The sequence below is a fragment of the Takifugu flavidus genome, chromosome 7 (assembly GCF_003711565.1).
Source record: "Takifugu flavidus isolate HTHZ2018 chromosome 7, ASM371156v2, whole genome shotgun sequence".
NCBI classification, from domain to species: domain Eukaryota; kingdom Metazoa; phylum Chordata; class Actinopteri; order Tetraodontiformes; family Tetraodontidae; genus Takifugu; species Takifugu flavidus.
Genome location: NC_079526.1, coordinates 7,982,750 through 8,008,823, shown reverse-complemented (window position 1 = coordinate 8,008,823; position 26,074 = coordinate 7,982,750). Strand labels below are relative to the sequence as shown.

The 26,074-nt window shown below is 45.7% G+C and overlaps 3 protein-coding genes across 9 annotated transcripts in view; 2 read left to right on the top strand and 1 right to left on the bottom strand.

Moving 5' to 3' along the window:
• LOC130529199 (cytosolic carboxypeptidase 6-like) overlaps positions 1–12,534 on the top strand; it is a 17,888-nt gene extending 5,354 nt beyond the window's left edge. The window contains exons 2-5 of the mRNA XM_057039194.1: positions 2,562–2,714; positions 4,977–5,139; positions 11,604–11,697; positions 11,818–12,534. Of these exons, the coding sequence (XP_056895174.1) occupies positions 2,562–2,714; positions 4,977–5,139; positions 11,604–11,697; positions 11,818–11,920 (513 nt within the window). The 3' untranslated portion in view covers positions 11,921–12,534. The remainder of the gene's footprint in view (positions 1–2,561; positions 2,715–4,976; positions 5,140–11,603; positions 11,698–11,817) is intronic.
• Positions 12,364–23,446, top strand: spata6 (spermatogenesis associated 6). Of its 7 annotated transcripts, none has more exons than XM_057039189.1 (14): positions 12,364–12,504; positions 12,612–12,863; positions 13,464–13,601; positions 14,023–14,074; positions 14,182–14,223; positions 14,322–14,446; positions 15,165–15,245; positions 17,857–17,929; positions 18,007–18,242; positions 19,297–19,384; positions 19,542–19,582; positions 20,003–20,151; positions 21,649–21,764; positions 21,986–23,446. In XM_057039189.1, the coding sequence occupies exons 2-13, from the start codon at positions 12,780–12,782 to the stop codon at positions 21,761–21,763; spliced, it is 1,224 nt and encodes a 407-aa protein (XP_056895169.1). In that variant the 5' UTR covers positions 12,364–12,504; positions 12,612–12,779; the 3' UTR covers position 21,764; positions 21,986–23,446. The 7 variants fall into 7 exon arrangements, with proteins under 7 accessions (XP_056895169.1, XP_056895168.1, XP_056895172.1 ...); XM_057039188.1 differs by having other exon boundaries at positions 21,955–23,446; XM_057039192.1 differs by having other exon boundaries at positions 14,026–14,074; positions 21,649–23,446.
• dnttip2 (deoxynucleotidyltransferase, terminal, interacting protein 2) lies at positions 22,317–26,074 on the bottom strand. Its single transcript, XM_057039169.1, has 7 exons — positions 25,943–26,074; positions 23,718–25,573; positions 23,448–23,586; positions 23,189–23,284; positions 22,951–23,115; positions 22,736–22,845; positions 22,317–22,614 (listed from the first exon to the last, which is right to left on the bottom strand). The coding sequence occupies exons 1-7, from the start codon at positions 26,015–26,017 to the stop codon at positions 22,506–22,508; spliced, it is 2,550 nt and encodes an 849-aa protein (XP_056895149.1). The 5' UTR covers positions 26,018–26,074; the 3' UTR covers positions 22,317–22,505.

Below are 26,074 nucleotides of genomic sequence, written 5' to 3'. Positions count from 1 at the left end.
CTCGCTCCTCGACACCAGTGTTCTCCCCTCCTCCTCCTCCTCTTCCTCCTCCTCCTCCTCTACCTTCTCCCGCTGCTGCTGTTCCTCTCCTCTGGGGCTCCATCCATCAGGTTGTCGGGGGCCGCTAGCGGCTGACTCCCAGCCACCATATTTCACCGCCAGCCAGCCAAGCAGCTGACAGCACAGCCACCGCCAGGAAATTGCTTTGGCTGTGAGCGGAATTTCAAACGCAAGCACGCCGCACCGCCCGGGCCGCCCAAGCTCCGCTTTCTTCTCTCTCTCTCTCTCTCTCTCTCTCTCTCTCTCTCTCTCTCTCTCTCCCTCTTTCTCCGTCAATCTCTCCATACACACATCTCTATGTCTCTCACTATCTCCGTCTCTTTTTCTGTTTGTCTTAATGTACTTATTTCCTCTCTTTGTGCACCCATCTCTGTATGTTTTTCTATTTACACACACACACACACACACACACACACAATCACAAATCTCACCATTAGATTGTTGCTTTTCCTCGTTCCCTTCCTCACTCCCTCCTTTCCTCCACTCCTCTTCCTCTCCTTAGTCATCCCCTCTTCTTTCGCTCATCCTCCTCTTTATGGCCCACGGGGAACAAGGTGAGGTGCTGAATTTATAATGGGGGGGGGTGAAAGCGGTAGATCAAGATGGAGGAGAATGGGGAAGGAAGACTATAGTTGGCTCATCTCTGAGTGAAGGGTCACAAGTGTGTGTGTGTGTGTGTTGGGGGGGGGGGGGGCTTGTATTCATGCCCTTGTCAGAAACAGTTTAAGACCAATGAAATCTGGAGCTTCCTGTCAGGAGAGGTTATTTTACTGGCTGTAACACGCCGGCTTTCTCAAGGTTTACTGTCGGCGGCGACGCAGGCTTTCTTTTTCTCAGCAGCTTCTCGGTGACACAGAAACCTGAAGGAGCAACGTCTGGCTTTTTGTGGGTGCAAACACGAGTTTGTTGCGGGCTTAGCGAGTTGAAGTGTTTCCCTAATCTCTTGGGAGAACCAACACACACCATAGAATCCAGAGATGCCCCCTTTGGGTCGGGACATTTGGAGTCTGGTGGTTTTGTCCTTGTGTGTGAAACTTTTTAATAGCTTCTGGTCCAAATTTTACTTTTGTTTATGGGGAGGTATTTGTTTGCTTGCCTGTTTGTTTTGGATTTTTTGTGAAATGGCTGAATCAAGGCCAAATCTGGACCATATTGTGTTGGATGCAGGTCAACAGCTAAACTCTGGGGATCTTTTTTGTATTTATGTATTTCTAGTATCTGCTATGTGATGAGCTTTTAGTCAGTAAACAAAAGTTCTTGTTCTGTCCCTTGTTTGCTTGCATTTAATTATATTTACTTGTTTTGCAGTGGACACATCAGATTCCTTATAATCATCATCCAAAACACACAGAAATAAAGTGTAAAACATCTGGTTTATTAGCAAGACAACTATATTCCCTGGCATCATCGGCAACAGTAGCAGCAAATGAGCTAATGCTAACAAATGCCACCAAATCCAGCAGGGGTCATGTGGGTCATCAATGACTCTGTGAGCAGCCTGAAGGTGGCTCCCCCCCCTCCCACAGTATTTCTGTGGCTCAAATTTTTACAATTATCATATTTGTCAGCATTTCCTGCTGCTGTCGTCCACTGCGGCATCATCGGCGCCTCTTTATAACCTCCATACACGAGTAGCACCGCGTAAACATGCTTTTACTGCTTCACATGTTTTCAGGTAGCTTATCACTAAAGTCCAAAGTACAGGTTGCAGTATTGTAGGAGGGGCGGGGCGACTTTGAGGAATTGCAATTTCTCCCTGCAACACACCTTTACGCACTCACTACACACATGCCATTTTCCCTGTATGGACACTTCAAAGTACATACCTGCCACCCTCAGATCCTGTCTGTGCCATTGAGTATAATGGCATTCAAGCCCACTCCATCAGAGCAGGCAGCAGGAAGCATCTGTCACTTTCCATATGCATGATAACAATAATAAAGAAACGGCTGTTTCGCCATTAGACGCCTAAAAGTGGTTCTGATCACGATGATGCTGAGGTCAGTGCATGAGAGAATCATGCCTGCCGGAGGGAGCGGCAGCGCGTGTGAGTGTGTGCTTGAGAGAATAAGAGAAAAGGAGATCTTATCAAATCCATTTTCCACCGTGTTTACGAGAGGGCGAAGACATTAAATGCTCAATGTGAAGTCAGCATTAAGCTCACGGATACGTATGGAGCGCGCGATGAACCTCTGACGTGTTGGTGCGAGAGGGCGTGTGCTTTACCCCGTTTTCATCTTAGCCAGCGCCCTTCAGAAGGACACTCTGGCTGAAGTGATGTGTGGGTGGTCGGCTCTGCTCAGGTCGTAAACAGATTCTAGTCAGCGGTGTCAAGAGGTTCTTGGGTGAGAGCTCCACCCCAGCGAGGCTGGCACGTGCTGCTCATTCTGTCAGAAACAGATCCCATCTTCCACGCTAACCTGCTGGTTTTATCTTCTGTGTCTCTCTCTACCTCCATCCCTCCCTGTTCTCTTTGTGCCCCCTCCTTTTTCCTCCATCAGAGAGTCAGCCTGGAGTTCTACATTGATGTCCATGCCCATTCCACCATGCTGAACGGTTTCATGTACGGCAACGTGTTTGAGGACGAGGAGCGCGTCCAGAGACAGGCTGTCTTCCCCCGGCTGCTCTGCCAAAATGCAGCCGACTTCTCCTTTGTAAGTCACTCTCACAGACACGGCAGACAGGAGGCCCTGGGAGCACAATTTCACCAGTTTCAGCCCCAGAATTACCTCAGGAAGAAGCCATGAAGTGGTTTTCTCCATAAACACTGACGCTCAGTGAAGCGTTTAACGGTCCCCCGCTGTGGTCCTCCAGGTGACGACCGGTTCATGCCAGCAACAGTTTTGGTCGATGTGGATGTTTTGTTTTGTCAGAATAGGAAAAACACTGGAAGTTTTAATTCGAGGTGTTTATAGGGGAGACCACTTCATGGCTTCCTCCTCAGCTTATTCATTTTGCAGCCAGTTCACAGGTGAATGTGAAGATTACCTGGGTGATGAAGCATCAGGTGAACAGACAGTCTCACATTGGCTAAAACAAGGCTGGAAGTACCAAAGAAAACACCCCATCCTGTCAAACTCTAACATTATCAGATCCAAATGAATAGAATCATAATAGTACTAGTCCCCCTGACTGCTTTGACAGTGTTTTGACTCCTCAGTCACCCACCAGCACTTTACTGCTGCAGCGCAGCCTCACGGCTGACGGACAAGAGGTCCGAGCCGTTTGTTCGGTCTCTCGAGGTGGCAGGAACCAGAGCAAAGTTTGTTCTGGGCGGGACATTTGAAAGTGCAGAGCTCCTGCAGTAGGCAGGTCATTGATTGGTTATTCCGCCTTCAGCGTGTGAACGTGAGCGTGGAAGGATCGATATAGGCTGGTGATGTCATCTCCAGGATTCACTATAGATGGGCTCTGATGACGGAAAGCCAAGAATGACGTTCACGGACATAAATATGGTCACAGCCACGCTGACAAGCAAAAATAAAAGCACACCCTTACGCCGTCGGCAAAGAAACCGTGGGGGACACCACCCACGCTGTCACCGCGACACCCCCCCACCAGGCGTGCGTAGAAACCCTAACGACACATTTTTCACACCAATACTTTAGCCAGCAAATCGTTTATTTTCACTCGCGCTGACCTTTGTTTTCTCACTGGCTGTGACATTTCCTAAGAGAGCCACTTACACACATCATAAGGAATAACCTTTATTGCCTATTTACGCACAGCTCCAGTCTGGATTCAGGACCAAAACAGACGGATGGATTTATAGAAATGTCATTGATTGTCAGCGTAACCGTAGCGCTAAGATGGAGGAGTAAAAGGGCGTTTCTGGAGCCTACGGCCCGCTCTCTGCCTCTGGACTGCTGGCTTGACAGCTGGCCTGGGGGGGGGGGTCATCTCCCTCACCACGTTTTTGTCCCTGCGCCCATTCAGCACTTACCTAAAGCTCAGTGCAGCAGCAGCACAATCACTGCAAACTCCCACCGGTGGCAGCCAAGTCTGCATTTTAGCAACGCAACTCTCAGCGCGGCGAACTGGAGTGACAGTAAATGGCAACTTCTCCCACAATCCCCCCCCCAGACAAGGTCATGTTTGTGTGGTGTAGCTGACATGCTGAGAGCTAAACTACTTTTTTCTGCGACAGCCATTTGTGGAATAACTGCATTGAATTAATCTGTGCAAATAAGCTTCTGTACCCTTCCGAGAACGTCCGGGATGTTAGCGAGAAACAAATCATTGACTTTTAATGCATTTTTACTGATGTCAGCCGGTTCAGACAACTGCTGGTGTTTTCATTAAGCCCCAAGGAAGAAGTCAAAATCATGTTGACAGTCAGGTGTTTGGTTTTTTGTATTTTTTTCAAACAGAATGTCTGTATTATTTTAAATGCAGACAAAATGTTTTTTACTTTGTCTTGGCTTTTGGGGGTCACTGGGTGATGGCAGTTTGCAGTCGCAGGGCCCTGTATGAGCATTTGTGTGTTTGGTGCCTTGCTCATGGGTACCTCGACAGTGCTCTGAAGGTGTTTTGGCACCTTCCCCCACTACCAGAACACATGTTTTGTCTGCACTGGGGCTTAATCCAAGACCCCTCCACTCCCCAGCCTAGTCCCCAACGTACTCAGCTACCACTGACACTATGGAAACACCCTACTCTCATTACCAGAGATGCTGAACAACCTAACTTACATCAGCACGTAGTTCCATGAGTTTGATCCTCGTCAAATGTCAACGGTAAGCGAAACTGAAATAATAAAGTTCAGTCCTAATCCACTTTTCTCACTTGTTATAACACGGTCGATTTTTTTAATGAGGGAGAGGAAATGAGTACCAACCATGTGACTGTGTCATCCCTCACAGCATCAGCATCATGCCGAGTTTCAGGATCTAGCTGTCCTTTTTGTGTCCCTGCAGTCCAGCACATCCTTCAACCGGGACGTGGTGAAGGCCGGCACTGGCAGGCGGTTCCTTGGTGGCCTCCTCGATGACACCTCCTATTGCTACACCCTGGAGGTGTCCTTCTACAGCTACATGACAGCCGGCAGCGCAGCTCCTGTACCCTACACGGAGGAAACATGTATCCTTCATGTGTACAGTGTTCATGGGAGGAATACAGGTTCAAAGTGGAGGAAGCAGCATTTACTCTGCTGTCTGCTTATTTTATCACACACAAACACACGCCCAGCCTCTATACTAACAATCTCCCAGACAGTGTGTGTATGTTAAAACCCTTGTTGCCCATTTGTTGCCTGTTGTTGCGACAGATGCGCGGTGACAGAACAGGGGTGTGATAGCCGCTTCTATTGATTTCCCTTACAAAGGCGAGACGAGAAAGGGGCTCACGGTGACATATGCACACAGCCGGGCTTTGAGCGCGATAAACAACGGAACAATGGAGCAAACATGAGTCCTGTCAGCTACAGTCGCGCATACGTTCCTCATGAGGCGCGAAGGTCACAGGTGTCTTAATGGAACCATTAGGGAGGAAGTTTTCCTTCTTTTGACCTTCTCAGCACTGAAGAGCTCCTGCGAGCTGGCCGACGGTGGTAAGATCTCACAGATAGAGCGAATGAGAAGAGGGAGGAGGAGAGATTCAGGGAGTGATAAGGACCCGCCATGAAAAGTACGTAGTCTCCTCCACATTACTCAAAGGAAAAGAGTTTGTGTAGACGCAACATCAGTGTCCTCTAGTGTGAAGATCTGGAACTGTCGGCCTCTCACAGACGTTGAAAGTCAACAGAAACTTAAGCAGCAGACAAACTGTCTGTGTGTTATATTCTCCACATCAGTGCTCAAAAACAAAAGGGTGATTCATTGTGCTTTAATTATTCCATATTTATTTCTCAAAACAGGCCAGATTGCCATTTGGAAGAAATCAGAAAACATGAGCAGCAATAGAAAATCAAAGCAAGCGCTAATATTTTATTGGTTTAATTTTTCAGACCAATTTTTGCCTTTGAAGCTGATCTGTTTGGTCTCTTCTGGAAGATCAGAGTACATCCACAGTAATGTGCAAACAATCAACTACTCAGTAATAATTTATGAGATAAACCATCTCATAGGCTCTAGTGCAGGTCAGAAAATCAGACATCTTCCTCCAAAGGGGACATTTTGTCGTGAAGGTCAAAAACCTTGTTCGACGTTTGTGTGTGTGTGTGTGTGTGTGTGTGTGTGTGTGTGTGAGGGGGCGGAGGGCCTCCACAGGGTAGGAAGGTAGAACAGGGACATGGTGTAGAGTAGAGATTGGGGTCAGGTAGGTTGAAGGAACCGACCATGTCGCTTTACACGGCCCAGCAGTCAGCTTGATAGAGCGTGCAAATCATCAACAGGGAACTTTGGCATCTCAGCACCCACCAACACACACCTCTCTTGCATGATGTAAATTGTACACACACGTACACACACACAAACATATGTGTGATCTAATCTATGGCAAATAAATAAAGATTTTGCCCATTCAGTCTGCAAAAGCACCACCGTTTTCATCCCTGCTGCGATTTGTGACCACCAAAATTGAAATCGTAACCTTCCTCACCCCCAAAACTTTTGTCACAGTTTGATGGCGCACAGAAAAGGTCTAACCCAGCTTCTGACGGTACGTTGTTCCTTTTTTCTTCTTCTTTTTTTGTCCTCTGTTTTGTCCTCCCCTCTCATCTCATCAGACAGAACACAACAGCTCATCATATCATTTACTCCAGCTGAGAATCCTCTCCAAAAACAGCAGGACAAACACAGAACTTTCTCCGGCTTCTCTTTGTCCTCTAATCACATGGCCTGTGTTTCTGTGTGGTGTGTGTGTGGGGGGGGGTGTGTGTGTGTGTGTGTGGGTGTGGGTGTGTTTCTGATGCTTGGCCCTAAAGAAGGAGGTTCAGGTTTGTGACTGTCTGGTCGATTTTTTTTCTTAGAAATGATACTTTTTTGTCCTTTATTTCATCGTAGTGCATCATTTTCCTCATATGTAGCCCAGAAGTCTTCATCACATCATGGATCGACGGCGGCTGCACCTGATTTTGGCGCTTGTTTTCTAAATGTGTGTGATCCAGGTCTGCACCTCACATCACAGCAAGACTCCATGAATGACAGATCTGCCGGTGGGACGGGTGACGCGTCACTGACGCTGACACGCGGCAGATGGGAGAATTGCAAATGACAGAGCTCAGAGACTGACACGTGACATGCACATGCACAGGTTCATAGGCGCAGTATGTTGGAAATAAAGTGGATTTTTACAGGGAATAATGAACAATATGTTCATGCACCAAAACAGGAGCCAAAACAAGAAAAAGGGGCAAAGTTTGGTCCATGTTGCCGTTTCTTTGGTGTCAGTTCAGTGACCGTCAGGAGGAAGCAAGTGTGAAACTGTTGCTTTCTGGTTAAACAATAAAAGATGAAGGCTGACAGTAAACTGATGTGAGAGCTGAAGTCAGATGAATTATGCAGGAGACAAGATGGAGCGCTGGAGAAATCATCTGTGTCTCTGGATCAGTTATCATTCTTCGCTTTTGTCTCGTTTCATTAAATGTTGCCGTTTTGCCCTAATTGTTTTGGGTTTGATTGAGTCTGAATCTGCCGTTCAACATTTCCTGTGATCAGTCACACAGCAGCCAGCCAGACCTCACCAGTTGTTTACTGGAATCTTCATTAGGGCTTACGCCGCTTACAAAACAACAGATTCTCATTTTATTACAGTTTAATTGCAACCAAATGTCTGAAAACATTCAAAGGAACGATGCACTATTAGCAACGACTGCAGCAGAATCAAGATCAGTTATGAGGACAGAAGCAGATTCTGGAAAAATAAGACTGGACCCGGGAGAGACTGTTAGAGACGTAATATGTAAGCAGTCTGATCATGTCTTGTATTTGCATCCACTAATTTAATTGTTATGACGACGAGGCGGCCACAGTATGGGTGGCGGCTTGACTTGACTCAGTAAAACCCACATTAGAACCACTTATTTAATAGTCACTTCCTGTTTAGAACAGTTGATTGTTTCGGTTGCTCACCCCTCTAAATCATCTGTAATCTCTGTCACTGGAGCTACGGACTTTATTAAAACAAACAGCGTCAGGATTAACGACTCTTTGTGACATTGGTGGCCTCCTCGTAAACGGCCATCATGGGAAGATTAGACTGGACTCTGGCTCCAGAGAGGGAGCGTTTCTCCTTGGATGTTGCTGTTTGTGTCAGGGATTTAAATCAGCCATTGTCTGTCCCCTTGGGGAGCGTTACGTGAGATCTTTAAGTCTGGTGGATCGCTGCTGGGGACAGAAATGTCCTTTTTGTGCTGCTGTTGTCGACTAGCCTCTTCATTAGCATTGATAATTTGCTCTCAGAGTGTCAGTGCTGTGACAGCACCTGTCAGTCGTCCATATTGATGTCTTGAATGTCCCCCCGACCGTCTCTTGTTAACTCCTGTTATAGCCAGACAGCGTTCTCCACGTGTCTTGTCCATTTTATCACTGGGGCCGTGTTGTCCCATCCTCACCTTGTCCGTCTGCCTGGACCAGGCCCCTGGGACGTGACGGTAAAATCCGCTGAATGCTGCGCCGACAGTAAACAGCTGCGGTAAAGTAGGGTCCATGTCCCTGCTGTTTTTTGTGGATTTATTTGTTTTTGCTGTCTGAGAAGTGGACATGCCCTTCAGCTATGATAATAACCTGATATTGATCAGAGAGGAAGCACAGAGATGTTGAAGAGCAGAGCTCAGACTGGCAGGACGGATGCTGTGACCTTGCAGGTTCACATCTATTGGTCCTCTCAGGAGCTTCTGAACTGATGATAGTTTAATATTTAGTTACGCTGGTGGAAACCAGAGCAGCTGCCACAGCAGCAGCAGCCGTGTTCTGGGTTTTTCCCTTCGTGTCTCTGACCATTTGTTCGGTGTGCGGAGTTCTCCCGCCGAAGCCGGCGGTTCATCACGGAGGCCTCCTCTAATAGACAGCGAGTCGTGACGAGCCAAGCTGAGCGGCCATCTGCGCACACTGGGGTCCTGGAGATATTTTTGTCGCGGAGCGGGTCTGGCCAAAGAGCTGCGGAGTTATGCTGATGACAGAGAACAGAGGAGGACACCCCAAACTTTCCTGATGTCAGAGGCTTACGTGCTGTTATGCTCACAGAGTTCAGAGGGAATTCATGTGAATTTGGATGTTCAGTAGGCAGACTTTTGAAGCATGTTAGCATTAACTGCTTATTAACATTCACGTGCACCAGGTGATAGAAGCCAATTAACTCGGTGACCTGTTGATAAATCAAATAAGATTAAATGAATCCTTGTTACCTTTGCTGCATACATTCATAGCTTACTGGCGATTATGTGCACCAATTCGGTTAATCACTTACTTTCCATCCAGTTACTTGATGTCAGTTTAATACGTAGATCAGAATAAAAAATTTTACGTCCAACGGCTGAACGAGCACAACGCAAAGATGGTGTGATATTTTTGAGATACTGAAAAGACCTGTTTTGCAGAAAATATTGGATTTTTCTTGCTTCCAAAACAGGATTTCCCTTCATAATGTTGATGAAATCTGCAGATGTTTTTTGCTCTGAGCACAACAAATATCAGATGAAGTGACTCCTTCTGGTTTTATCCCCTTTAATGTGAATATTCCATTTGTCCTTCCGCAGTGGCTACAGCAGCCCATTTCAATGTCAGTATATCTCTGAGAACATTCATTGTCTTTCTTCTACCACAGGTAGTTCTTCAATGATTACAAGACGTTTTATTTTATTCAACAAAATCAGCTAAAACCTCTTAAATATGACGAAGTCTCCTCATCATTTTGGCCACCACTTTGTTTGCAAAGATCGTATAATGAGAACGAGGAGGCCGATCCATCCACCTTGATCTGTGCTCAGCTCTGTATTTATGTGCATGATCAGTGTTCACACACAGACACAGACACACACACACACACACACACACACACACACACACACAGCCTCCCTTCGCAGTTTCTAAGTTTCTACATAAACGGTGCCATTGGCAGCATGTTTACGGTGGGTACAGGGACAGAAAAGGGTTATGTGGCATTTTATTTCAGGCAAATGTTTAAAACATTAAAACTTGTATGAAAGCAAGATTTTGAAGGCAAGTTTAGTTTGTTCATGAACAATGCGGTTGGGGTCCACACACACACACACACAAACTTACGCACACACAGAGTGAGGCAGGACTCAGACAAACAGCCAGATGGGATGTAAACATAGACTCTGGAGTCCTGTGGAGAGTGTTGCCATCAGCCTGCAGAGTGAAAAATGGAGTCCTGTGCAGACTTCCCAACATGTGGAGACACACGCACTCAAAGGCCAAGGTGACACACTACAGTGACGAATGCTTATTAAATGCATATTTACAGGTTAGCAGCAGTGCTTCGCATGTTTGCGCGTCGGTGGAAGATTGAGGAACTCCACAGCCTCAAGGGAACATCCATGAAATGAAGCCAGGAGTGTTGTCAGCAGCATAGATAACAACATTTGACCTTTGTGGAAATCTGACTTTAGGAGGTCGTAGAAACGTGGAAATGAAAATGGCAGCGTAACCATCTTTTTAAAAAATCTGTTTGCTTCTTTATTCAATCGTCTCGTTGTGACAGATCGGTCCGGCCCTGCCGATGACAGCCTGTATCTGAGTATATAGAAGGTAACGACAGAGGAAAGTGACTGATTAGCTCTCGGTGTTGTTCCATCATGTCCTCGCGTGGTGAAGAACGAGGAGATTTGTTCCTCTAGATAGAAAGAAAATGTGGGGGGTTTTTGGGCTGTTTATGAATCGTATGAATGACCAGTCAGTACAGATGCTGGATGAGGGACTGGCGTCACGGAAGGTGCATAGATTAATTGATGTGCTTGATAACGACTGTCTTGGTGATGAAACACCCTTTTTCCTTATTTAAATATACGTCCTATATTCTGCCTGCTGATGGGAAACATTGTTGGTTTTCTAAGGCTACTTCGTTATCTCACCATGATTGCCATCATTACCTGCTCTGCAAGCCTAATAACCGCCAGCTTAGCAACAGCACTTATGGATGTCCTGTTATAAAAGAAGCAGAGAAGCTATTGATATTTCAGGCTCAGCTTTGAATTTAAATAAGACCTGGGTCTACCAGTAATTGCTTTTGTGGGATTCATACCGGCATCATATATTTGGCTAAAGTGATTGGACTTTGCCTCACTTTGTAGATCAGATGGCAGCGTGTTGTTCCTCACCAGGTGTGGTTATGTTATGAAATAAGTATCCTCCTTATATCCATATTCTAAATCATCAATATTGAAGGAATGAAATGAAATACAAAGACAAATGTCATTAAAAGAATGATTTTTTCTAAAAAGAAAAAGAGAAAGAATCCTATTGTTTAGTTGCTTTCAGATCATTTGAAAATTTGAACGCTTAATTCAGTGATTTTTTTTTGTTAGTTTCAGGGCACATTCACATTTACTATCACTATCACATACTTGTGCACTCCTCTCCAACATAGACTGGACAGATTTATGATCATCCAAAGGCTGTTAGCTTTAACTCCCAGTCCCACAGACATGAGGCTGGGCAGGAATGTGGCGCGAACCTTCCTGGATTACTACAAACTCAACAGTCTGGTTCAGGACAGCGTGCCAGCTCACATCCAAAGGTAAAACACCAGATGATGAATCCAATTTTAGCTTTCAGGACATTAGACACACATCCCTTTGCCTGTTAGAATGAATGAAAATGTTTTAGGGACTGAACTGTTTGTATTTTTTGCCCTCAGTTCTGAGCTGAAGCGCCGCACAGGCGACCGTAATGGAAAGGTCAAAGGCAGTGATGCAGCAGACAGAGAGAGGGAGAGGAACCAGGGTGTCAGGCACTACTAGACCCACGGACAGACAGATTCAAACTGAGCATGTTTAAAATGTGGAATGTCATAGCAGGAGGATTCTTCACACTTCATTGCCTTCAGAAGCTCCACATCTCCCTGACTTTAAAGACTTTTACTCTCTCAGATTTATCTAACAGGAGGATGAAGAGCAGCTCCAGGAGTAAAATCACTACATGGTTCCTTCTGGGTTAGTTTACTTCAGGCTGTGTGACACAGTGTGAACTATTGACCTGCAAACGCTCACAGATTTGAACCAAGGCCTTTATTCTGAAACTCTTTTTTATATTCATACACTTTTACAAAAAAGCATGCTTCCTATCTGCCACTCATGTAAAGAATTGAATTTATCATTGAAAATCAATAATGTCCACCATAGCAATAGTAAGCCCATTAATGTTGTGTTACTTGCTGTAAAAGATGCCTACAATGTTGAAAGGAGTCTCTTTATTGTCCTTTCTCTGAGGTCTTTTGTTCTTTTATTGTCTTTGTGTGAACACTCTTTGTTACTTTGCACTAACTGTTGGAATATCTGACAAGTTTCAACATCACATCAAACAATCAACTGGTCAATGATACCATGTGAGTATTCATTAAAATTACTTCAACTTACAGATGTACATTACAAGTTTTTTTTAACTTCCTCAACCTCACATATGGTCAAAACACTATTTATTCTCCGAGAAAAGTCAAAATGCAGATCTGCTTGGCAGCCTGACGTTGGTGCCACTGTGCTGACGTCACCGTGATCGTGGGCGCGGAGATTTATACTTCCTTCTTCCTGGTCACGTGACGGCACATCCGGCCTGTCTGTTGTGATGACGCAGCCATGACAACAAACTTTGAAAGTTGAATGAATGGCCTCCCTGAAAAAGAAGCTTTCTTCTTTAAAAGGACATCAGAGTTCTCTAAAATGCACCGTAATTTTGGACATCCAAACTGTAAGTACGTAGAAAATGCTGCCAGAACTATTCCGAAATACTGCAGCTTTGTTTACGCTCGTTAGCTAACAGACCCGACACACATTACAGCCTTGTCGGGATCACTTCTCCAATAATGTTGTTCAAATAGCTGCATATCGATAAAACCGCAGTTTACCATGCTGCTAAACTGACTCATGGCAATATTTCTTTTAATTTATGCCATGCTTGTTCTTAAATTTACTAAAGTTACTGTACATTTTGTTTGCAAGCTAGCTAAATAAGATGAAGGTGATTACATTGTTGCCTATTATTACCCAGAGTAAATTCATTTCTTCCCTCGAATATCTGTATTATTAAGCTGCTTAACATGGGTTTAACATTAATTCGGCTGAGGTCACCACATAATGGCAATAATCACCCAGGAAAATAAATTGGGAAGACTAATTACAGTCATTTAAGGGTGAGTTATATACATATAGTTTTCATGCAGTGCACAGCATACATACTATGAAGTGATCTTCTCTATTATCTTCATTAGTCATTATGTGGTTTTATTCATATGGGTTCTTCATCAACGGAATGTTTCTTCAGAGGGTTTGGGTTGTATTTTTTGTTCAGATCACCTGTCCAGGAGTTGTTCTGCCCAGAAAAGGTGACATCTACCTCTCAGTGTGCATCATGGGTCAGTACAGAAAGACTCCCTGTTTGCCGCCTGTGTTTCCATTAATCTTCCACCACAGAATGGAGTTTGCAAAGGTGAGCTTACCTCACAAGATTTGCCAAAGGTTGAGTGCAGTGATATTTTTAAAATGCTGTGATGGTTGGAGCTATCAGGACTAATGAGACCAGACAATGTATAACACATGTAGCACTATATTGTAATTTACAAATATGAATGTGTCATGCTTTTATCTACACATATTATTTGTCCATAAATCTATCATGGAGAAGTTGGATACTCGGTGTTCTTTTATCAGAACCAGTTTTGCTTATGTTCTTGTTTATGCAGTAGCTCGTTAAATCTACTGATTTTAAGTTACAGCACTCCTAATTATACATAACTGGCCTTACTCTTGATTAATGAGGCCTTTTTTCTTAGGTGAGAGTAGCAGTGTTACACACCAGGTTGTGTACATCCTTCTGTTATACGTATTGATTTGCTTTGTCTTTTTTTAAGCAGATGTTCCCAGGCGTTGTTGACCCTGCTGATGTAGCTGACCTCCTTGAAGGTAAATGGCCTCGAGGGATTTGTGTCCTCGTCTTTCAGTCCTGGATCCTTTGCTATGCAACCAGTGTGCTGGTCATTAGCTCACAGTCTGTTTGTCTTTCTTCTTAGCTGACTCAACATGTTTTGAGCTGATTCAGCTGGTACCTCCAGGTATGCTTTCAAAGGATGCTATGTGGGCCTGATCCATCTAAATGGTTGCAAAGTAGGAAATCTATTTGAATTGGATTGGGTTTGTGTTTTGGTTTCAGAGGATAAGGTCCTAGCTACAATGAAGAAAAACAGCAGAGATTTCCTGTACCCCCGCCACAGACCGCAGAGTTCCAGAGGACCTGCAGAGAGAGCGATTCTGATGACGAGGTCTTCTTCCTTTCATGTAGGACATGTCCCATCAAGTTCATTTTCTATTTCACGAGCCCAACTTTTGAATATACTTATATAATAAAATCTAAGAAACGTTTAAAGGCAAACTTGTCAGCTCATATCTACTTTAGGATCCCTCTTCAAGGCTCTGAAAGGTATCCTTCAAAAGCTGAGATTAAATTGAGTGTAAATATGATGTATACGATATGCCACATGATTCCTGTGGGATCTGTCCAGGTCAGCTACAGAATTATATGTCATTCAAAGGCTAAAAAAGCTTGTTGCTTCCTAAGTACGATTACTCCTAATCTCTGTGACAGTTCAAAAGCACCATTTTGTCTAAAGAAAGATAGTGTTTTGGTTGTCAGAGATGTCAACTTTTGATAGCAGACAGCAGAAATCATCGTTTTTCTCCCCCTACCTTTTTTCCTTTAACTCTTGGCAGAGGCCCGTTTCTTTTTTCTCTGTCCCTCTTCCTCATAAAACCGCCATACTGAAATGTCTCTAAAGGCCATTTTCCCTCAGTGCATCTTTTAAGGCGTTTTTCTTTGAGGCCTACATAGCAATTGGCTTGTCTCTTCTAACAGTACATTATTTTAACACGTTTTTATGAAGGAGAACATCAAGTGGAGATTTGTCTTTGTAAATTGCTCTTCTGAGTCAGCGCCGTAATCTGTCCTTTTGTCTTCCCCCGCCTGCTAAAGGTGTCATGTTTGTTTCTCTCCCTCTAGGGAATCTCTCCCAAAGTGGAGTTTGGCACCAGATCCATCATAGAGGAGAGTGACGGGAGAGACAGCTGGTCTGCTTCATCTGTAAGTGTGTCCTCCATTACATCCCATCAGCCTGTGCATTATCACAGCCCCGTCCCTCCTTTCCTTTGTCTGTTTTGTTTGTTTTTGATCTGCACTTACACATGCACCTGCTTTTATATGTCGCCTTTGTTGTGAGTATTTGTTCCTCGTCCTGTTCAACTCGTACTGTAAGTGTCTTTGTTCATCTTTTATGAATGTTTAAAAAAATGTCTTGATTTAAAGACGTCGAATTCCACATTGTGCAAGTTTGCTATTGTGACTGAAGCCATGAACGCTTCATCTCTAAAGCTTTAATGACTGGCGTTGCTCTAACGGCTGCTATTGTGCATTTTCAAACGTGCCTCTTTCCACCATACATACACATTTTCTATTGTTGCCATGGCTACTGTTTCCATCTATCTATCCATCCATTCTGGCAGGGCTTCAAGGGTATCTGTTCTCTCCTTGTGAATGTAATTAAGGGCTGCTGATCTGTGATGCAGATAGTGAGACTTCTATCGTGAGAATTCTCCCAGTTTTTATCATGGAACAGTTTTATTTCTTTTTCAGCCCAAGATGAGGCACTTTATCTCTCTAACTGCTGCTCAGTTAAATGAAATCATGTGTCTTCGAACTTGCTTTTACTTTTTTGAGACAATGAAAAGCTTCCAGACACTGATGAGTAGCAAATGACCCATCACATCTGTGCCACACATGTCCTGCTAACAATACCTCGCATTTCTCAGGTGTGCTAACAAAACCAGAGCAGTTTGTTTAAACAGGATGTCGCTGACAGCGAGGCAGATTCTCGGTCCTCTCCTGGCGCCTCAGGGGGATGTTTGGATCAGCTCTGCAGTGGCTGTCAAACAGTAGAATTTCTCCATTTTCTCTGTGATAATTCCTCCACTCAGGCATTCCCCTGCCTGCCTGTCCAACTGAAACGCCATGTCCTGTTTTATTAGAGATTTGCACTGAAGTCTTCCACCGACTCACCGAAAGCCTGAATGTGTACTGATGTTTAAATCATGGCTTTAGCTATTAACACTGGTTTACACCACATTTACTGAATGTGAGAAGATTTTTTCATGTGTTTATTGTCAGCATTCTAATGAAAGATATGTCACAGTGGTAGTCACAACACTGGCCAGATACATGAATAACATTTAAATTGGTACAACAGGAGTAAGTAATATAAAAACATAAGAATCTATCGATATGGGAGTCAATTTATCTACTAACCTGTCAGTCGTGTCCCGTGAATATGGTTGCTCACTATCAGGTTATATAAGTTTGTTTGTGGTGTCAGGTCCATGGTGCAGGCACTGTGAGGCTGTTTTTCAGGGTCAAGATTAGCTCAAGGGAACGCGCTTGTCTCCTCGGGTCTAGGTTCCCGTCAGTGACGGTTCCTCCCTGACCAGAGCGCAGATCCCCGTGTCGGCAGTTGAGGTGAAGAGGTCTTGATGCTCAGACGGTGTTTACATCTGACGGTACAATCTGCTGATTGCACCACCCTCTGCAGGGCAGGGTGGGACCTCGGGGGCCTGTTTTGTAACGGTGCTGTCAGAACACTGTCTTTGGTGCAGATACACAAAGTCTCTGGCACCTTGAAGGGGCAGACCTGAGACCCCTGAGGTGCTAAAGATGCTGACAGGCTTCCATCACAAGTACCAGCAGTGAAGAGAATGGTGCCCTGTGACACAGCTATCCTATATGTCTCTTCACAGGAATGATCGCATTTGAAAGAGCTTTCATCAGTTCACGCAGGAACCTATTTATTTTCTGTTCAGACAATACCACACACATTCCATGTGACATGAAAAGGCCAAACGGACTCATCATGGAAAGGGGCACAAGCTTAGTCTCAGTGAAAGGATGAGACAGAATAAATGCCCTCATTAGTGAAATTTTATCTTTTATCCTTGGCCATTAAACTCTTCTAAAGCTTCTTTAACACACAATAGCAGTAGTAGCGTTCATAAGAAAGACTTATTCAGCTAGAGAGAGGTGAAGGACATGTAGGTAGCAGCATATACTGTATGTTCCTTTATGCCCTTAAAGCAGGTTAATCTCAAATGGCATCCTGACGAATGGTTTATTCTTCAGTTTCACACCTCTCTTTAAATCTCCTAAAATGACTCGACCTGTTGGATGATTTCCCGTACTAGCCTTCCTATTACCTTTGGTTGTGCAGCCATGCAATGTTTCTCTGTCACATTAGACTGAAGATGGTCATCAAATGCAATTAACATTTCATCTTAATGTATTTATCCTTGGTTGGCATTACACACTGAAAGTAGGATATTGCTTGTGAGAATGATGTTAGGGGCCATTAGAGTTATTAAAGTAATTCTGCAGAGGTTGTCTCTGCAGCACTGTTCACCATGGGAGCTGCCACTGTTGTAACACTTAAGCTGGATGATTTAGCTAATGGTTTAATGTTTGTCCAGAGAGGGCTAATCTGAGTGAAAGCAGCTGCCTTAATGGCTAAAAAGCCTGATGTTGTCGAGGAACAAGAAAAAGCTCTGCAGAGAATTGAAGACATATTTGACGTGTTATCCTGAAACATGTCAGGGTAGGATGACGTATTTTAAGATCTCTATGCTTTCTTTCTCTCCTGTGCCCGTGACCCCAGACCCTCTGCTCGACTCCCGTCAAACCGCTGCTGTCCTCATCCAGGCGTTCTACCAAAGAGTCGCCTGAAGTCGGTGAGCATTTCTCTAACACAGATTACTTGAACGTAAAGGCTTAATGACAGAAAGTTGATGGAGTCATTCCTCCTCAGCATCATCTCGTCACAATCCTGTGAAGATCAAGAAAGAGAGGAAGCCCTCTGGCCCCAGGGTCTTTGTCAGATCTGGCTACCAGCAGCCCACAGTGTCCTCGACAACGCGGACTTTGTCGCCTTACACCCACCGCAAGATGTGCCAGCTGTCAGAGGACTCCCAGCAAAGGCTCAGGCATCTGCAGCTGGGCCCACACCACTTCAGAAAGGAGACTGAGAGCCAGCAGCCGTTTCTGGTTGGTATCACTAGATGTATTTGTTCAAAGAAGTTGAACCAAATGGCACGTGCTAATTTGTTTACCACAATAACAGTTGTGTTTAGTGGACAGGGGGTCATAAAATGAACAGGATCCCGAATTAATGCTGCTCAATCCCAGTGGGAGCGTCCCAAAATGTAACTTAATCTGGTGTGCAGATTAAGATGAGAGCATAAGTGAGCAGTGTTAATCTTTTTGCCTGAGCCTTTAATGGATTTTGACGTCATGAAATGCGCGCATGTAATAGGACCTATTATCCTCTCCAGAGGGCTCAAGTGCTCTTTAATAGCTGACCAGGTGGATTTGGGAAGGTCTAAAGTTATTTATTAACACATTAATTGCAGCGGTATCGATGCTCGCAGAGATTTGCATATAAAAGGAAGTGATTTTTGTGATCATGCGCCTTGGGAAATATGCATTTGATGGACATGAAGAAGGCAGCCTCTTGTTTTATTCCTCTTCTTCTCACTGCCCCTGCTGCATTCCAGCTTCATTTACATCAAATCTAATCGCCAGGTATAAATATCAGACTCCACCAGCCAGCGGGCATTAAAGAAATGAGCAGGTACATTTGTTTGCTTTTCTGAGACAAATGGAATTTAGCTAGAATACAACAGGCATTTTATTAAAGAGGAGTGTGTTTTTCTCTGCACTCCTTTTTCCTGAGGGAATCCTCTGTAGACAATTAACCCGAGTAATTGAGAGTCAAGCTGCAATTAACAAATAGATACCTAATGAAGTAGCGGAGCTTTGTGGTAAAGGCATTATCGGTTCATGCTGCAGAGCCTGTGCTCCCTCCTCATGTGGCACGCAGTGTGTTTTACAGAAGTGCATCCTGCTTCCTCCAAGATAGGGGCTTATTTTCCCCATATTCCTTTGTAAAGCACGGTGATGTTTATTTATGGCTGAGATAAGAAGCACTTTATAGTAATCAGTTCATTCCGCAGACAAAAACTATTCTAATGTGTGTATCAGGATTGTGTGTTTAATTTAATCTTGAATACTGTTGATGAGTGATGTTGTGCCGCCCCAGGTGCCCGTTGGCAGTAATTTATCTGATATTGGGACGTCATTCTCCTCTTCTCAGAGTAATAAACGTCAACACTCTGTCAGCTTCACAGGTATCACCCACCTTAAAGGCCATGTTTTTTACTTTCACACATACGTTTTGATGTTATCAGTGTTACAGTGTTGCCGGTCTTCTTAAACACCTTATCTGCAGTAAATATATCCTGATTTAAAGGGTGAACTAACTTTGTTTGCATCATTTTATTGCAGAATCTTCTCTTCTGGGTAGTTACAGACCCAGAACAAGCCAAGTAAGTGTTATTCCATCAGGATTAAGTGTTCAGATATTGTGTGTGTCCTGAAGCAAAGAACACGAAAATTCAACAATTTTTATGTTACAAGTATGTGCAGACACAAGGAATTTGACTATGGTTACTTTCACTCACTGCACACAAGGACAATGCTGGACAGATTTAGGTGTTGGTCAAGGTAATGCCCTGTGGGAGAAACTGCTCTTGTGTGTGGCTGTGGTAGTATGCATTGACCTGTAGCGCCTTCCAGAGGGGAGGAGAGAGAACAGCTCGTGTCTGGGGAGTGATGGCTCAGCAGTGAGGTTCTGCTGCCTGTTTCATGACTTTGAATGTACATCATAAAATAACTGGTTCAACAAGATGGCCAACGTGCTGCTTTTTGCTAGCAGATTTGCTTTAAAGTGCTCTCTTGTCTTCCAGGAGAAGACGTTGGTGGCCCCGACATCTCAAACCTCCAAAGATGAAACTCTTCTTAAAAGTGCCTTGAGGAGTGGCGCCTTAACCCAGTCCATGCTGACCGTGTCAGACTCCAGACGTCCTCGGAGACAAACGCAGTCCCTCAGAGAAAGGCAAGACTGTCGTGAAGCGCGTGTAACGATGAAAAAGAGTGTGTTCTTCTGGCCGCAAGGCTACCTGATATTCTTCAAAGTCACAGCGAAGCAAGAGAAAACATCCCCTGTTCTGTCCTGAATGGATTCACATCCATCTGTGTAAATCTTTGCTTGTTTGCCGAAAAGATCATAAAAGAAAAAGAGGCACCTGCCCGAGTTTCCAATTACAGCATACAGCAAATACATGACAATGGCATGAGATTAGTTATGCACCGCCACACATCCAGGCTTTAATTTTGATCGCCCTCGACAGACAGATGAATTCCCCTCCACCTCTTAAATGACAGAAGCTGATGTCTTGTCATGTTTGTTCATTACTGAGAGAGGAGACTGAGTGAAGGGAAAACAAAGAGGAAAATGCTATTGATTTGTCTTTCAGCCCGAGCCTGATGCATTTGACCCCATCCGGGCTTTAATACATTCAGAGAGACCTTGTCATCGATCGTGGCAGCTGGGAGTTAAACACACCGAGGGGAGCGATGTTCCCTTGTGTTTGTTTGCTTTTTGGGGCCTTTCCTTCGTCTTCCAATCTGCTGCGTCCATAAGTAAACATTAAAAGAAATCAATAAACAATCTTAAACTCCAGAGTAAATTGTAGGAAATGAATTATACTCTTTCCTCAATTGAAAACGCAGCAGGAGTTGCAGGGCGGAGGATTAGAGGAGGCCTCGGTAGATTCCCCCCGACTCGGAGAGGGGCACGTTTCGCCACACGTCTTTCGGCCACAGCTAAAATGCCGCCGTCTGTGTCTCTGCCGTCAGTTGGGACGCATGTTTGGATGATTTCTCTTTAATGACTTTTTTTTAGCAGCTACTGAAAAGGTTCTTTCCTGTTCCGACAGCTCTGTTGTACTTCCAGGACGTGAAGCGATACTCTTATTTATTACTCCTTATTTCTCTCAGTGATAACTTCTGCTCCAGAGCTGTCTGAGGCCTTGGGCGTGTACGAGTTCATGCAGTCACAAACACACAGCGTCAAGGCAATTGGTTCTGTACACGGAGGATTCATTTTGCTTCATAAAGGATAATCGCTCTCCTGTGTCCACGTGGATGGAGTGTCCATGGCCTAAGCTATAGCACAGACTAGTGGATGAAAATAACAGCTGCAGACAATTTATAGTGGAGCAAAAGGCAGCTGAGAAGCAGCAGGTGGTGGGTGGAGGTAGCTCAGTTAGTTGGTTGACTGGGCTGGGAAGTCAAGGGTTCCTAGCTCAAGACCCAGCACAGACAAAACATGGAAGGCATTCTCCCCCCAGCACCAGAACCACAATGACCTGGCAACTCACCTAGGGGCCCCCACACACATGCAGCCAGGATAGGCTCCAGCCCCCCATGATAGAGCAGCCAAGAGCACCAAAGCAAAGACATTTTATAGGAAGCTATCTGAAGGAATAGAGACAGAAAAGCAGAGTACATGCAACTCAGACTGATCATAAGTTCCACCTGTCCTTCACAGCATCCTGGCCAGCCAGCCCAGCACAACCTACTCAGAGATCCACCAAAGAGTCCAGAGGATTCTACAGACTCACAGAGCCAAAGCTGAGCAGGACCCTCCTCATCACAAACCTTAAAGTTAATAACTTAAGTCTGACCTTCAGTTTTACAGAGCTTAGCCAATCTCTGCTCTTAGACATGACCAGTTTCTGCCAGATGCAGCTTAAAGACATCTCATTTAGTTTTGTCCATCTCTACAGGATCATATTTACTGTAGGTGGCAAAAGATTTTATTTTGAAATCTGACCATGTTAGTTTTGTGGTGCAGGATCCTTTCTGGCACATTCTGTCATCTCCAGGATCAAACACAGACCCGATACTCTCCATGGAGCGTCTGCAGGGACGGGCCGAAGGCGCAGCAGCATATTCCTCCCAACCCGAGAGAGGATCCAGCCGAGCCAGCGGGCCGCGGCAGATGCAGGACTTTTACATAATCCTGCCTGGAAGAGGCAGCGAAAATGATCCGAATATCAGTCTAAGAGGAAATAACTGAAGTCGTACCAGGCATCCGGCTCCTGGCGCCACCCTGAAGACGCGACTCGATGAGTCAAATCTGGCTCGGAGGCTTATTCTTGTCCAATATTTGACTTCCTGTTAAATATGAACTTTCATTTAACAGTCAGACACAGGTGCCAGTCCAAGTATTTTAATGTTATTTTGCTGCCTGTTTTTTGAAAAGACGATTATTGTACAGCTGCAGTTTTATAACATCAAAAGTGAATTGATTAAAAATATTCTTTTTTTAAATAGAAGCCTGTGACATTCCAAAATCATGAAAAACAAAACCCCCGTCAGTCCATAGCAGAGGTGGTGACCCTCTCATTGCTTCTTCGGGTTTGATTTTTTATGGAATCGTTTCCGCCTGTTCTTGCCGGCTGCTTGTGCCGTTTTCTCCGCCACTATTTGTTGGTACTTCTTTTTGTTTTTGCTGGAAAAAGAGAAACGTGTCTTAAAAGGCTGCAGGACGTCTGTCAGGTGTGATGCCCACGTCCCGGAAACCTGGATCTGACCTGATGGTTACAGTTTATCGGGGAACGCTCAAAACTTACTGTCTGAACTCGGCGTCGGCCAGCAGCTCCTCCACCATGGTCCTCTTCCTGTTCCTCTTGGGGATTTGGGAATGATAGAAGTCCACTGGGTTGTCCACAACAGTACCGACCTGAACCAGACAGATTCATAAAGTTGTTTGTTACCCGCTGCAGGAAATGTAGGTTTGAAAATGTTCTGAGACTTTAGTGAGCAGGTGACTCGGGTTCTCGCTGACCTGAAAATATTTCGGAAACCCATCTCTGTCGTTCTTCTTGTAGAACCTCTTGGGATCCAAGGAGCCCCTCATCTTCAGGACCTGGAGGTCTCCTTTTAGTTCCTGAGACATCTCAGGGGCTTTCATATTGAACCAGCCATCTCCTGTGGTCTTCTCCTTCTCCACCTGAGCAGGAAAGCGACGTCACCTTTATGCACGGAGCCACACGCACAACCTGGGAGATGTGATCCAGACTCACTCTGCGCTTCAACTTCATCTTCTGTTTGGATTCGCTGTACGGAGGCACCGCGTCCTTCTTCTCAAAGTCTGCTCCGATTACACTCCTCTTCATCACCTGAGCGCCACAGACAAAAAGCTCACAGCTGAGGCGCTAAAGGCCAAACAAAGAACCACATCTTCGCCGTTATTGGACTGATTCCTCATTGCATAGCTGCCGCCCTCATTATTCATTCAGCGTTACAGTTTTCCGATGATAAAAGAAAAATTGTTTATCCTACCTCGTCTTGGATCTTTTTATCCTTCGGCTTTGGCATCGAGCTGGAGACGGCTTTTGATTTGCCGCCATCAAAATTGATGTATAAACCCCCGAGCTCCTTCATTCTGATGCCGGGGTCGATGCGGCTGGACATCTCCTTCCTGAAACAAATTGGCAAACAGAAAAATTCTTCAAGATGAGTCGTCACGTCTCATTTCTCACAGTTTCAGCCATAATGAGCTTTTCTGGCTTCATATTCAGAAATCCTCTGTAGACTTTCAGTAATACTCACAACAGAGGATTTCTACTGGAGTAGAGGACGTCTGCATCTTCGTCGTCATCATCACTCCCCTCTTCGTCCACAAAGTCCTCCTCTTCCTCCTGCTCAGCCTTGTCTTCTGGGATTTTCTTTTTCTCCGTCGCTTTCTCCACAAAGTATTGCTGGTCGGCCTCCTGCCCAGGCCGCGTGTCGATCATAAACAGTCCGTCTACGGCCATGTCTGCTGCTCCAGGCTTTGGTGAAGGCACTCCTCTCTTCTCTTCTGTGTCAGAAACTTCCCTCTCCTCATCTTCTTCTTCGTCCTCCTCTTCCTCGCTGCTGTCCAGCAGGCTGATAAATTCCTTTTTCTGGATGGTGATTACTTGAGGCTCCTCTTCAGAAACAGAATCCACTGTGATGTTGTGCTCCTGGCTGGAGGTTACCTGAAAGCACTCGACCACCTGCTGATCGTCACCATCCACAGGTCGGGCCTCCACTTCCTGATCAAGAGCAGCACCAACATCTGTGCCTCCCTGTAACTGATCTGTCTCAGTGACCCCTGCAGCCACATCGTGCTCTTTGGTCTCATATACTTCTATCTTCATCGGCTCTGATTCGGCCTTTTCCTGCCTCTCTTCCAGCTCTAAAGTGTCCTCGTGCCGATTTTCCACGCACAGCTCCTCCTGCTGGCGCCTTCCTGCCACTGCAGCATCTTCAACACTGGGGGAGTCTTGCGCTGGGACCTCTGTCTCTGCTATCGTCTCGATTCCATTGGATTTGGGATCTTGCTCGAGTTCTTCCTCCACCAGTGTGCACTCAGCAGCCTCAATCACTGTGTTTTCTAACCTCGAGTCATCCAATGACGTGTTCTCAGCTGATTCCACGTTTTTCTCTACAACACTAAAGGTTTTGACCAAGTCCCTGGAGACGTTTGGGGTCTCTGGGCGTTTGTTCCTCGAGGATGTGCGGCTGCTGCTTTGTTTGGAGCAGGAGCTGCCACCGGGGGACTGCAAATCGGTAAGGTCAGAGTCTGAGTCCAAGTCCTGGATTTTAGCTGTTCTCCGTTGACGACTTCCCCGGCTGTAAGAAGGACCGGACTCAAACCCTTCGGAATCACATGACTGGGGCTCGCTGACCTCTACAGCAGCTAACCTCATCTTTCTTGCAGCGACACGGCTGCTCTGGCGTACTGGGGTCAGGGTCAGGGATGTGTGCTCCCCATCTTTGTCTAGGTTAATGGGGATGGGACCCGTTTCCCTCCTGGATCTGGCTGCTGGGCGGTTGGTGGACTTGGGTACATCAGCTCCAGAGATGCTGGATAAATAGCTGTCGGGGTCGGACAGCTCAGATTCACCAGTCTGTCTGGTGGATGATCTGGCGGGGGCGGCTTTTCTCTGACTTCTCGTGACTCTAGATGTGGACACAGTAGAGCCGCAGGAATCCTGCACCGAGTCCGTTTTGGCTGAACCCTGAGCTGCATCGGACCTCGGAGGAAGCGTCTTCCTCCTCGCGCTCCGACGGGTACTCCAGCCAGCGCTGGAGGCCGAGAGCGCAGAGGAGCAGGATTCCACTTCAGAAAGCTCTTCATCTCCGCCACAACCTCTGCGAGACCTTTTCGCGCGTCGCTTCGTGCGGGTCAGCGGCGTCTCGGCGTCGGACACAGCGGAGCACAGGGACTCTAGATCGGACACATCGGCATCATGAGTGGAGCCCACGGGGGTCGCCGGCGGCTCTGGACTGTGAAGTCTGGCTGCTCTGCTGCATCGCTTCGCCGAGGAGGCCGGAGGAGACCCCTGATGTTCACTGTCACTCTTTTCCAGGTGGGTGCATTGACTCTGGCTCTCAACCTGTTTCAAAACCCTCCTGCTTGTTCGACCTGTTGGACTGACCTGTGTGGAAGAGAACAAACGAACATCCAGTTTACCCGTCACCCAGGGGACCCCAGTGTGCACAACAGCACACTTTACGGTCAATGACTGTGTTTTTATACTGACTAAAACTTATAAAAGAAGAATCTGGCGTGAAGGGGTGAGATTTTGGAGGGGGTATTTCTCCTGAATGGTTAGAACGCCCCGCCGGGTGCTGCCAACAGTTGTTTATATAACAACAGCGGCACGTTTGTAAACTCAGCAGGATGACGGTGCCCACGTGAAGAGGGAGCCGCTGGCTAACGCGCGTGACCGGGTGGATCCCGCTCCGATTGAAGCGGAGTTAGGGAGATCCCGACTCCTTCGGCATCATACCGCAGCCAGACATACCTGCACGTCAGGGGCCTCGTCGGTGGCGGTTCTAGTCGGGGGGGAAACGCGCACGCCTCGCCTTGTGACCACCATATTGCACGCTGAGATCCTGCTCTCGCTTCCGGTGGAAAGGCTGCAGGGAAAAGTCGA

Excerpts from the sequence above, each read along its gene's own strand:
- spata6 (XM_057039186.1), top strand. The coding sequence starts at position 12,780 with ATGGCCTCCCTGAAAAAGAAGCTTTCTTCTTTAAAAGGACATCAGAGT. Across the intron at positions 14,075-14,181 it reads TGTAGCTGACCTCCTTGAAG|CTGACTCAACATGTTTTGAG; the intron begins GTAAATGGCCTC and ends CTTTCTTCTTAG. Across the intron at positions 15,246-17,856 it reads ACAGCTGGTCTGCTTCATCT|ACCCTCTGCTCGACTCCCGT; the intron begins GTAAGTGTGTCC and ends CCGTGACCCCAG.
- dnttip2 (XM_057039169.1), bottom strand. The coding sequence starts at position 26,017 with ATGGTGGTCACAAGGCGAGGCGTGCGCGTTTCCCCCCCGACTAGAACC. Across the intron at positions 25,574-25,942 it reads ACGAGGCCCCTGACGTGCAG|GTCAGTCCAACAGGTCGAAC; the intron begins GTATGTCTGGCT and ends TCTTCCACACAG. Across the intron at positions 23,116-23,188 it reads AGATGAAGTTGAAGCGCAGA|GTGGAGAAGGAGAAGACCAC; the intron begins GTGAGTCTGGAT and ends TTTCCTGCTCAG.